This window comes from Ictalurus furcatus, chromosome 2 (assembly GCF_023375685.1).
Source record: "Ictalurus furcatus strain D&B chromosome 2, Billie_1.0, whole genome shotgun sequence".
Taxonomy (NCBI): domain Eukaryota; kingdom Metazoa; phylum Chordata; class Actinopteri; order Siluriformes; family Ictaluridae; genus Ictalurus; species Ictalurus furcatus.
Genome location: NC_071256.1, coordinates 316,749 through 329,248, shown reverse-complemented (window position 1 = coordinate 329,248; position 12,500 = coordinate 316,749). Strand labels below are relative to the sequence as shown.

The following is a 12,500-nucleotide window of genomic DNA, read 5'->3' as shown; positions in this document are numbered from 1 at the left end:
CTCGGGTCTGCAGGAAACGCTTGGAGCGCTTCGTCTTCGGCTTCCTGCGGATAGAAACGAAGAAGATTAACATTAATAAGCACACAGCAACACTCTCTCTTTATTTTCTCATGCCTTCATCCTTTCATCTTCCATTCTTCCCTAAAACTCTCTCTCGCTCTGTCTCTCTCTGTCTGTCTCTCTCGCTCAGTGTCTCTCTGTGTGTCTCTCTCTGTCTGTGTCTCTCTCTCTCTCTCTCTCTCTGTGTGTCTCTCTCTCATTTCAGTCCCTCCCTCTTCTCTTTCATCTCTGCACCTAGTCCTGTGTTTTATTCGTGATGCTGTTGTTATTCCGTTTTTCTTTTCTACTCTTCCTCCTGAGTGAAGTTCAGAGCAGGAGCTCCTTCAGGAAGTGCAGATGGAAGAGTTTCTGCAGTGTTCATGAACAACTTCACATTACAGACACAGTAAGAAATCACACATTATAGACACAGTGCCATGAACACAGCTCAGAAGAACACACAGAGTGCTTCAGTTACTGTCAGTAAACACGTCTTCATCTTCATCTTCTTCATCATCATCTTCATCATCTGCTGTTTTAATCCATTACAAACTTTACAGCAGGTTAGCTTTAGTCATTAGCGAACTGAACACATGACCCCTTGTAGTACAACACTTGAGTTTAAACTCCACTGTCCTCACTGAAGAGCGCAAACCAGAGCAATAATAATAATAATAATAATAATAATAATAATAATAATAACACAGACTTACACCACACCGCCTGACTTTGTCATTTTACACCGTTTACTCTCCTGTAGCTGAACACACGTGCAGCTCCTGCTGTAAAACCGGAAACAGTACCATCACATACAAAATGGCGGCGCTTTTCAAAATAAAAGCCTGTGTGAGACACGCGGCTGTGCAGCACTTCTACCACAGCCCAGGGGCGTGTTCCCAACAACAGGGTTTATTTACCCTCACATAAACCCCGAGTGAATTTATAATCTCATAAATATCTGAAAAGTTTCATCATGACGCTAAATGAAACACTGATCCTATTAGACCTGTACCGTAACACTGAACAGAGTTGCCTTTACTTTTATCCCTCCTGAAATTTCTTAAGATTGTACATAATACTAATAATAAAATAGACTTTATATTTTATCAGGTGGAATCCTTCTGGACCCAGAACAACTTGGAGCTTGAAGTCAAAATGAAACACAAAAAAAGATAATATTTTATAAACTTACTAAATTGTAACCGAACTAATTGGCCCAACCTTCTACAATAACTTCTCTCTAGGTTCTATATAGACACAGAAGGCAGTAAAATGGCTGGAGGACCAGCAGCACCTTCTCTCACTCCGGCTGAGGAGCTGCCACTGTCCCTTCATCCAAGGGCAGTCACCAGGGGTAGTTCCAGGGGGCAGTCACCACAGGGGGCAGTCACCACAGGGGGCAGTCACCACAGGGGGCAGTTCCAGGGGCAGTCACCAGGGGGCAGTCAGCTACCTCTCATGATATAAGTGGCTTGGTGAAATGTGTGTAGCATATTAATACTTCGGACTTCTTTTTTTTTTTTACGTTTCCAGTGCTTTAAGTGATTTATCCTTAAACAATCAAGATGATGATAAACACTGCCACGCTCTAAAAAAGAACTTTACAATAACTCTTTATTGGCGGAGTTTCACTTGTGCATGTTTATTTTATTTTACTGCATTTGGTGTGTTCTGTAATCGTAAGCGTACTGCCCTTACTCCTCGTCTTTGTATATCAGTTGTATTTGTTTGAGAATGTACATGATTTCATTTCCTTACAGTTGCTGATGAACACGTCCTATTAATAAACGCTCCTGCAACAGTGATTATTGTCTTCGGGTGTGTTTGTGTGTGCGAGACCAAACATCAGTGATTTGTCCAGTAGGATGAAGATGAAGAGATCAGCTCTGCAGTGACAGAGGAACAAAATGAAGATGCTGGGACTCGCACCGAGGTTGAACATAATGCAGTTCCTTTATTTAAAAAAAAAAAAAAAAAAAAAAAAAAAAAAAAAAAGGAGAGGTGTGATTTATTAAAACTGTCCCTGTCCTGTTAAAGACCACGGCGGGGATTCCTGGACAGCGCAGGGTCCAGCTCCCTGCTCACGGGATCTCAGCAGGGTGAACACAATGTCTGCATTTATCCTGATTTATACACAAATACCTGGTCGGTGTTACAGACACTTATAATAAATTACACTGAATTATCACTCTGTCTTCCTGCAAAGGAGCTGTGTAGAAAAATAAATAATAAAAAGTCCCTCTTCAAAAGGCAAATTAGGAAAGTGACCTGGAGCTGGACCTTCTACAACTTCAAATGGAGAGAAAGAAGAAAAAAGGTGACTATAAATTAACCCTGCTTTCTGGATTATCCCCCAGGTTACCTGGAAAATGGAGCTGGAGAGAGTGTGTGTGTGTGTGTGTGTGTGTGTGTGTAGCACATCACTTATTAGAAGCGACGCAGAGTACTGATGGGTCCGTTAACACGTCAGAGGAGAGTTAGAATATCTCTGTGTGACACAGAGGTGGACACGAGAACCATCACACAAACACCAACACAGTTACGATTAAAATATTTATTATTTAAAAACAGGTCACATGGCAGAAACACACAGGGGTGCGAGATCAGGATTCGGGATAAACGTGAACATTCCCGGAGACGGAGAAGACCAGCGCCCTTAAACATCTCCTTCTCCCGCTCTAGTAACAGCAATACTTCCACTCCTGAATTAAACGTTCTCTGGGATCGAAGTGATTTACACACACAAAAACGTGAAAATAACCACACAGACAAACGTGAAAACATCTCAGAAAACCGGAGGAGGAGGAGTTTGGCTCAGGAGAACGGGGACGCGTTAGGACCCGTGTGTTCGACGCATCATGAGGATCGGGGAGTCACGCTAGCTAACCGGCTAGTCAAGAGCAAACGTTACTTTAAATAATATCAAACAAAACCAGTTTGTGATGAATGACGGAAAACTGACTTCCGTGAAGAACCGAGCATCACGTGACCAACAACTTTAACAAAGTCAAAAATCAATCCATCCAAACAACCGGATATGTATTTATCCACACAGCAAACAAAAGCAATTACACGCAAGCGGAGAACGCTCACACGCACGCACGCACAAACCTCGGCTAAACCTCGAGTCACCGGTCTCACGTGATGCAGGCGCGTGAAAATAATAACGTGTAAAAGTCTGTTCATCTTCATCTCCGGCTGCACGTTCGTGACCTGAAATCCACGATTAAACACCACCACATGTAAACATTCAGAGCTTTCGCTTATTCACAGAAATATACCCCATCCTTCAATTTCATCATAAAGATTAATATACAAGAACCTGAAGATGTTCTGGAGACGTCCGTCTGAAGCAGCACACAAAAGAGAAATATTATCCTTCATCTCACGAGTGACATTAAAAGCTCATCAAGGAACAAACGACGACGACAAAATATACAGATCACGTCAGGGAGAAGAATTTGGCACCGTGATCTACAGTTCAGTCAGAAGAAAGATGCTAGAAAGAGAAAGACCTGCTCGAGTCACTTCTAAAGAGTGGAGCAAGCAAAAGGAAGCGCTCAGCGAGCGGGTCGTGATAAAGGAGGGCGTGTCCCTCAATACAGACGCCACCTCGTGAGAAAGTGCACCCTTCAGACTCCCGACAAGAAAGGTGTCCTCCACAAAACCCTTAAGAAGAAGAACCTTCCGGAGAATTCTCAGAGAGAGCGAACCCTCCAGAGACGTCTTCCTGAGGAGGACGAAGCCAAATGCTTTAACAAAACAAACGAAAAAAACAAAAGGAGGTGTCCTGCCCATTTGTCTCCTGAAAACGGTTCTGAAGCGGCTCAGAAACACCTCCTGAAGACAATCTGGGGTCCAAACTCGTCGTACTCATCCTGGCTGATCCAGGCAGAGGAGAAGGACGACATGCTGGCGAGGATAGCTCCTCCTCTCCACACAGAGAAATCTCGATCTTTAGGACTCGTGACCTTTACCCTCTCACCCAAACCCACAGGGGCCAAACGACTGATCTCACACTGCAGACGTTCAGGAAGCCCGGTCAGCAGGGTGTTCCCACCTTCAGAGACACGGAGGAGAACCTCAATTTCATCTCAGGACCTTCACTCCTTCTAATACGCTCCAAATGATCAAAACATCGGATCTATTCAGGACTTCCAGAAGCTGTACTCGTACCTGAGAGGACGATATTTCCCACCAGGTCCCTGCGCAGGTCAACGTCCGACTGAAGAACAGATTTGAAAACGCTCTCGTGCATCCCATAATAATCCCGACCGATCAGCTCCGGCTTGAACAGAATCTCCGGAGCTCTGAAGATTTAAAACCCAACAAACTTCATCACTGCAGCGTCACATCAACACAGACACTTCAACCTTCTCACACGCAGAGCAGTTACCTGAACCGCTCCGTCGTCAAGGACACGACATGTCCGTCAGGTAGAGTGTAATGCACCGGTGCACTGGCTCCGCCTCCTCCACCAAGCTCCGCCTCATAGTTCAGAGCCACACAGCAGCAGCTTTCCTTAATCTCACGCACGATCTCCATCTCGGCCGACGTCCGCATGCACACGCCCTGCTCCGTCAACAGCTAACACACACACACACACACACACACACACACACACACACACACACACACACACACACACACTCTTAATGCTGTGGTCTACTCGGTCTCCTCAGGCGAGTCTTTTGAAAGGATTGGGAGTCTAATTGAACACAGGAAGTGCTGCTGAAAACTTTAGCCAGGTAATGGACACATGGCAACAGTTGCTAAGCGTAATGGACTCATGGCAACAGTTGCTAAGCAGTGATGGGAATGAGACAGGGCTTGTACCTGTTTGAGGTGTAGTGTGACGTCGGCTCCTGCCAGATTAAAGCGCTGAACAGCGTGAGGTAAACAGTAACCATCAAACACGGGGACGCTGTGACTCTCACCGTCTCCAGAGTCAAACACCACACCTACACACACACACACACACACACACACACACACACACACACACACACACACACACACGTCTCCAAGTTTCTGAACTGTACCAACACTGCAGTGTGTATGTGTGTGCGCGCGTGTGTGTGTACCTGTGGTCCGGCCCGTTGTGTACAGTGCCAGTACCGGCTGCATCGCCATGTACGCGAGCGGAACACTGAAGGATTCGAACAGGAGCTGGATGGAACGCTGGCGGTTCTCGCGTGCGCTCATCGCTCCCTCCGTCAGCAACACGGGGTGATCCTCACTACACACACGCAACTGCTCAAACGCGTGACTCCAGATCTACACACACACACACACACACACACACACACACGCGAAAGTTTGACACCTTCACCTTTGAGGTCATCAGGTTATAAACGTTAAAACAGATCCATCACTTTATTCATCCAGCGTTATAAACGAGGCGTTTCAGTCAGAAAGACTAAAAACTCACCATCTCCATCTGATCCCAGTCGGACACGGCGCCGCTCCTCATCGGGTAATGAAGCGTTAACACACCCCTCATGTGCTGGGCGTCGTGTCCCACATACACGCCGCGCCCCATGCCGCGCCCCACACCGCCACTCATGACCTCCTGCAGAGACAAATCCTTTAACGTATACATTTAAATTTGTCGTATTAACATTCCTTCTTCTACGAAGAACCATGAGGAGAACCTCTCGCACGTAACGGAAGATCAAAGCGGTGCGGTACAAACTACGACTTTAAAGAACATTAGCGAATGAAATTTCAGCCACGCGCTCGCAGCGACCTCCGAAACGTTACCTCGTACTTGGGCAGTCCAACGGCGGTGGGGAAGATGGTGGTGGGCAGGTCCTGGTCCGCAAACCCCGCCTTCACCAAACTGGAACCGGTGTCCAACACCACAGGGGTCCGAAAATCACTCATCTACAGCCACACACACACACACACACACGCACACACACACACACACACACACACACACACACACGAGCATGTAGAATCAGGTCATTTTTACTGATGGATATCAGACACACATGCTTCTTTATTTTAATGTTAAACAGACGACTCAAGTAGATCAGACATTAGATCAGACATTAGATCCAAACCTCTCTAGTGCAGATCTGAAGATGTTCCTGGACCGATGATCTGCAGACACGTCTCGTTAAGGCACCGTCAGCATCACGCTCTTGAACTTCCACCTCATCTCTCTCCACTGCTGCAGAAGGTCCAGACCCGATTTCAAGCAGATCTGATGGAGGCCTGTTGATCAGACGGTCACACCTCGCATCTGATCTCTGAGCTTCAGCTCTGTCGATACGTTCAGAGCTTCCAGGCTCTTCAAGCACGTTCTCCGAACCAACAGCGAGATCCACAGCGTGAAGGTTGTTATTGTTGGCATTCTGGTTTTTGAGGTCTACTGGTGATGCTCTACATGGAGGATTCTTGCGTTCTTTTGGTTTGGGATCGGATGAGTTTTCTACACAATCTGCACTCATCCGTTTATCCAGTCTAAAAGATCGAGGAAGAGGCGTTGGACCACCAGGATCAAACGCAGGAGACGATACGTCCTCTGATGTTGACGTTTCCACCTTGAGATCTTCATCGCGCCGCTCAGTTGTGTCCGAGGTTTCTGAAGGATCCACGTGAGCACTTTCCTCTTCACTCGCGTCGAGAGGATCCGAGAGATCTCCTGGTTCTTCGATAGCAAGACCCTGAGGATTAGAAAGACCTGAAGATACCGAGTCTGACATTTCTTTCGTCTCAAAGTCACGTCCGCGAACACCATCTTCCACGAGCGAAGGCACAGAAACCGATATGGACGATGCAGTAGAGTCGATATTCTGCAGATCCTGAGAAGTTAAGTGCGTGTTTACGTGGTCATTGGTTAAATAACCCGAAGCTACGATAGAACATGTAGAACTGATGGACGCTTCTGTATCTGAACATTTGCCCTGAACGTGATTGTCTGCCGCCATGTCTGAAGGTTGTTGATTGGTGGGTTCCTCAAAACATGGCTCCCCATTACTGAGGACTTGTGCTGATCTTCTGCAGTTCATAAGGAGAGCTTCATCATCCTTCAACACTGAAGATTTCCCCATAACGGAACACGTCACAACTTTACGACTCCTGCTCTGACGCTTTAGCTTGCCTTTCTTCATCTCCCTGCTCAGGTTCCTCTCCATCTCCTCCACTTCTTTCTTCTCTTGCTCCAGTTTCTCAAGGAACTTCTTCCGGTCCTCACCGAGGCTCAGAGAGGACGTTCCTTCCTCGGATTCACAGCGACGCAGCTCACTGATTTTCAAGTTCTCCTCGACGATCTTTTCCTCCAAGACCTTCAGATTTTCCATCTCCTTCAAAAGCTCTGATCGATCAGGACCTCCATTTCCTAGTTGAAGATGAAGGAGTGGGTCAGAACCTGGGTCTGATGGAGTATCACTACCACTCTGACTAACTCTTGGACTTTCCTGAGACAAAACATCAGATCCAAGATTAAGGGAGGCAAGACCAGCCTCCAATCCAATCACACCTTCTTCCACCAAGTCACTGGATGCCATCTGAGTAAACTGATGATCTTCGTTCCACGAAGGCCACAATCTGTTTGGATTGTCTGCTTCCAGGAGGACATCCAAGATCTCCTCCTGAGCAAGAACGCTCTCCTCCTCTTGCAGGATTCCAGCCGCCCGGCTCAGCGTGTCCTCCACAGCTCGGAGCTCTTGCTGCTCTTTTATTTCCCATTCGCACTCCGACTCGCCAAGCAACACGCTATCGGAGTCGTGCACGAGGTCATGGAGGTCATACGAGTCCCAGAGGAGCGTGGGAACCGTCTCAGACGTTTCAGCTTCACGTCCTCCATCTGTAACCGTGCTTGAGAGAACGTTGTGGATGGGGCTCCAGTCAGTACTCTGGTCCTGGAAATTGCACACGCTTGTATGGGTGGTCTGCGTTAACCGGTCGCAGCTCCTCGTCGCCCTCTGCTGGCTGGGAGAGATGATCACAGTGTAGCAGTTCTCCAGATCATCCACAGGAAGACTCAGCCAGGGGTTTTTGGGAAGCGTGGCCGAGCGTTTCACGGTGATCTCAAAGTTTACAGAGTCGCCACTCGCATTCGGAATGATGCAGATACCTGGGGCTCGAGGAGACTTCTCCTCAGTGAGACCCTCCGATACGCTGGAAACGTTCTCCTCACAGACATGCAGACGAGGAGATTTCGCTCTGGATGCCTCGACTTCTTGGCATGTCTTCCCACTTCCTGTTTCAAGATGACCACTTCCTGCTCCGTCAAACCCAGAATCAAAGGAGCTGAGGGATGGCGGCTTTGCTCCGGACTGAAGCAGTGAAAGATAGTTTGCACCACGTCTTTTCGGAGCGTCGACGTGTAGAGAGTGTGGAGAGAAATCCGAATCTCGAAGGACACGCCGAGTGCGAAGGTCAGAGGTCGAATCTGCGATTTCATGTCTGCCCTTTAGGTACTCGTACTGCCACTGCAGAGCCAGCTGGAGGTCCCGAAACGCCGCAGAAGCAGGAGACGACAACAACTTGCGTAAACTCGCACACCTGCAGACAAGGACAACGCGTATTAGTTTAACAACGAATAACGGATTCCCGCTTCCTGCTCGCTCGAGACCGTCACCTCTGCGCCAGCTGCTTCCCTGCGTTCTCCAGGTGTGCATCAGGTACGATATTAGCCAGGTGTGCCAACTGCATTAGCTCGTCCGCTTCTGGAGGAGGATGCGACCTGAGAAACCCCTCGATCACCGAGAAGACTTCACGCTGCTCTTGTGAGCGAAGATGTTCACGTTTGTCCGAGCAAGTTCTCCAGAGTAGATCCTGCAGGAAGTTCTCGCACACTGCCACATGGTACCACCTCTGGACCTGAGCACAGACATTAATGCAGTAGTGTGATCATTTCTGGACTTTATCGTACACAAGCTTCAGTCACACACACACACACACACACACACACACACACACACACACACACACTACAGAAGATGTACTTGATGGTAGCAGTGATGGAAGGTGCAGACGGTGTTCAGGTTCCTGTTCTGAAACTCCACGAGTGCTCGGAGCTTCTCCGTCTGCGTCTCCAGCTCATTTATCCACGCGTGTCCTTCCCGGGTCTGTCTGAACACCACAGTCTCCGATACACTGTTTAACACATCCTCAGCACGACGCACCAGTGCCTAACACACACACACACACACACACACACACACACACACGATAAACTTCAACCATCACAATACTCCTCCATTCATTCTCCCCTGCACCCCGAGTCTCTCCATGCTTCCAGGTGGACCTTCAACATCTCACACCAACACCACAGTAAACCCCAGTGTAGCACTTCTCTCTCTTTACCGTGACGTGAGGGTAAACGGACGTGTTGAACTCCAGCCGCAGCGTCTCGGCTCGGTCCGAGTCTCGAAGCGTCTCCGGTGTGCACGACTGCATCTTCTGCAGAACCTGCTGCATCTCACACACAACCTGAGACCGACCAACCATAAACAACCACGTTACACACACACACACACACACACACACACACACACACACACACACACACACACAGAAACCGACACAAACCATAAACAACCACGTTACACACACACACCCCGACACAAACTATAAACATGCACGTGTGGCTGTATGATCTAGATAGTTTATACATGATCACAGTTCCATCCTCCTTGAGGACGAGACTCAATATTCCTGTGACTGGATTACAAAGTGCTCTTCTACAAACACAAAAACAGTTTCCAGAGTTGAGAAGAGAGCACCGGGTGGAGAGAGAGAGAGAGAGAGAGAGAGAGAGAGAGAGAGAGAGAGAGAGAGCAAGCGACAGGTGTCCAGAGAGAGAGAGAGAGAGAGAGAGAGCGCGAGCGACGGGTGTCCAGAGAGAGAGAGAGAGAGCGAGCGAGCGAGCGACGGGTGTCCAGAGAGAGAGAGAGAGAGAGAGAGAGAGAGAGCGCGAGCGACGGGTGTCCAGAGAGAGAGAGAGAGAGAGAGCGACGGGTGTCCAGAGAGAGAGAGAGAGAGAGAGAGAGCGACGGGTGTCCAGAGAGAGAGAGAGAGAGAGAGAGAGCGACGGGTGTCCAGAGAGAGAGAGAGAGAGAGAGAGAGCGACGGGTGTCCAGAGAGAGAGAGAGAGAGAGAGAGAGCGACGGGTGTCCAGAGAGAGAGAGAGAGAGAGAGAGAGAGAGCGACGGGTGTCCAGAGAGAGAGAGAGAGAGAGAGAGAGAGAGAGAGAGAGAGAGCGACGGGTGTCCAGAGAGAGAGAGAGAGAGAGAGAGAGAGAGAGAGAGAGAGAGAGCGACGGGTGTCCAGAGAGAGAGAGAGAGAGAGAGCGCGCGACGGGTGTCCAGAGAGACAGAGAGCGAGCGACGGGTGTCCAGAGAGAGAGAGCGACGGGTGTCCAGAGCACGTGACCTGTTGTGCATCTCTCTGAAGCTGGAGGACGTGCAGCTGGAGACGAGCGTTGGAGAAAACACGTCTCCACAGCAACTCCACTTTCTCCACCGCCGCCCGGATTCTAGAGAGAGAGAGAGAGAGAGAGAGAGAGAGAGGGGTTTAACCTCACATTCAACAAATGAGACACACTCTGGTGTCTCACACACACACACACACACACACACACACACACACACACACACACACACTGCGTGATTCATCTGTGAATATTGCACAGCTTTCACTAGGGTCATTAACATATCAATACACTGTGTGTGGGCAGGAAACACACACACACACACACACACACACACACACACGTCTCTACAAAGAAGCTTCAGGTGTGAGGACGGAATTATACAGAAGTTCGTTGAGAAAATAAAATATGGAGAATAAAGTGCAGTGAAAATATGAAAATGTAAGTGTGTGAATGAGGATTTACAAAAATATTTCACTGCTGTGTGTGTGCGCGTGTGAGAGAGAGAGAGAGAGAGCGAGCACACACACCTGTCGTAGTTCTGCAGCATCTCCAGAGCAGTGTGTGTGAAGAGTACGGTTCCCACCATGGCCTGGTAACATGGGTCCCTCTCAGGATAACGAAACTTCTCCAACACACACTCACACCTCCTCAACAAGGCGTCCAGACCCAGATCCCTACACACACACACACACACACACACACACACACACACACACACACACACACACACAGAGATCAGTGATGATTAAGGAAGAAGGAATTGCTAACTCATGAGTCTCCAAACCCTCCCACTCTGTTCACAGCAGTGTGATCATGTGACCCCGTGACCCCAGTCCTCTGTTCTGGACCATCAGGTTTATTTATAAAGGAACCGGTTCTACAGAATCAGAACTTAATATTTAACCCCTAACCCTCATCTTCCTCAGAAGTCTACACAGGGTTTGCATTTCCTTCTACACTGACCCTGACGGAGAAAGAGAAAGCTCTGGAATAAGGGGCGTGTGTTTGGAGTGATGTCACCTGCGCAGACGCTCGAGTCGGGCCTCGTTAGCGGAGCAGAAGACAGCGAGAGGTTCGTACTCGCTAGGAACCGAGAGAGTCGAGAAATCCTGCAGAGCGCCGATACACACCGGCAACTTCCTCACCACAGACACAAACTCCCGCACAAAACTGTCCATCTCCTGCACACACACACACGAGGCTGCATTAATCTCATTTATCAGACTGGAGGGGAAGCAAGATGAAAGATCAGAATGACGCACGAAGATCACACACACACACACACACACACACACACACACACACACACACACACACACACACACACACACACACACACACACACACACACACACACACACACACACACACACACACACACACACACACACACACACACACACACACACACACACACACACACACACACACACACACACACACACACACACACACACACACACACACACACACACACACACACACACACACACCTCCGAGCATGAAACATCACATGGCCTTGAGAGCAAACACACCACAGCTAATAAATAAGGAATAAACCCTTCAGGGTGTAGAATAATCAACACCAGCACGAGGAGATGAAGTTATCGTTACGGTCAATATAAACTTTACAGAAATTAATTCCTGGACACCTTCTGACCAATCAGAAGGCAGTATTAGGCCGATATCGAGGAGCGCGAGAGTGCAGGAGGAGGGTACGAGTGGAGACGCTGCTCACTTTGATGAAGGAGACCCAGCTCTCATGGCTGTAGATAAAATATCCTCCCAGACTCGCGGTCAGCTGACTGCGGTCCACGTAGTTACTCAGCTCGAACACTTCTCTGAGGAACACACACTGAAACACACACACACACACACTTCAGTCTGTTATTGAAGCACACTGAAACCATGTTAGCGTGAGGACAGTTAGCGTGCTAGCTAGCTATGCAGTCGCTAGTACAGCCAATATTTCACACTAAAAGAAGAGAAAAACACCAAGTGCTGAGGTCACATGACTAAACTTAACTAGTACCAAACTCAACCCGTACATCCGAGTCCTCTCAGAGCTCCG

The 12,500-nt window shown here is 48.5% G+C and overlaps 2 protein-coding genes across 3 annotated transcripts in view; both read right to left on the bottom strand.

The window, feature by feature from the left end:
- The window catches only part of rpf2 (ribosome production factor 2 homolog), a 4,924-nt gene extending 4,069 nt beyond the window's left edge, over nucleotides 1–855 (bottom strand). Inside the window, exons 1-2 of the mRNA XM_053641171.1 lie at nucleotides 753–855; nucleotides 1–44 (exon numbers count right to left, since the gene is read on the bottom strand). The exon at nucleotides 1–44 is cut by the window's left edge and continues 89 nt beyond it. Of these exons, the coding sequence (XP_053497146.1) occupies nucleotides 1–44; nucleotides 753–775 (67 nt within the window). The 5' untranslated portion in view covers nucleotides 776–855. The remainder of the gene's footprint in view (nucleotides 45–752) is intronic.
- Nucleotides 856–1,574: 719 nt separating this feature from the next.
- The window catches only part of LOC128617908 (uncharacterized), a 14,494-nt gene continuing 3,568 nt past the window's right edge, over nucleotides 1,575–12,500 (bottom strand). Inside the window, exons 6-20 of one of the 2 annotated variants that reach the window (XM_053641141.1) lie at nucleotides 12,168–12,284; nucleotides 11,450–11,610; nucleotides 10,957–11,103; nucleotides 10,429–10,531; nucleotides 9,361–9,486; nucleotides 9,000–9,185; nucleotides 8,633–8,874; nucleotides 6,108–8,556; nucleotides 5,803–5,925; nucleotides 5,471–5,611; nucleotides 5,124–5,316; nucleotides 4,876–5,000; nucleotides 4,436–4,626; nucleotides 4,216–4,349; nucleotides 1,575–4,099 (exon numbers count right to left, since the gene is read on the bottom strand). In XM_053641141.1, coding sequence (XP_053497116.1) covers nucleotides 3,867–4,099; nucleotides 4,216–4,349; nucleotides 4,436–4,626; nucleotides 4,876–5,000; nucleotides 5,124–5,316; nucleotides 5,471–5,611; nucleotides 5,803–5,925; nucleotides 6,108–8,556; nucleotides 8,633–8,874; nucleotides 9,000–9,185; nucleotides 9,361–9,486; nucleotides 10,429–10,531; nucleotides 10,957–11,103; nucleotides 11,450–11,610; nucleotides 12,168–12,284 — 4,671 coding nt within the window. In that variant the 3' untranslated portion in view covers nucleotides 1,575–3,866. Of the gene's footprint in view, nucleotides 4,100–4,215; nucleotides 4,350–4,435; nucleotides 4,627–4,875; nucleotides 5,001–5,123; nucleotides 5,317–5,470; nucleotides 5,612–5,802; nucleotides 5,926–6,107; nucleotides 8,557–8,632; nucleotides 8,875–8,999; nucleotides 9,186–9,360; nucleotides 9,487–9,668; nucleotides 9,794–10,428; nucleotides 10,532–10,956; nucleotides 11,104–11,449; nucleotides 11,611–12,167; nucleotides 12,285–12,500 lie in introns of those variants that run through there. The other variant, XM_053641151.1, reaches the window with a different exon arrangement.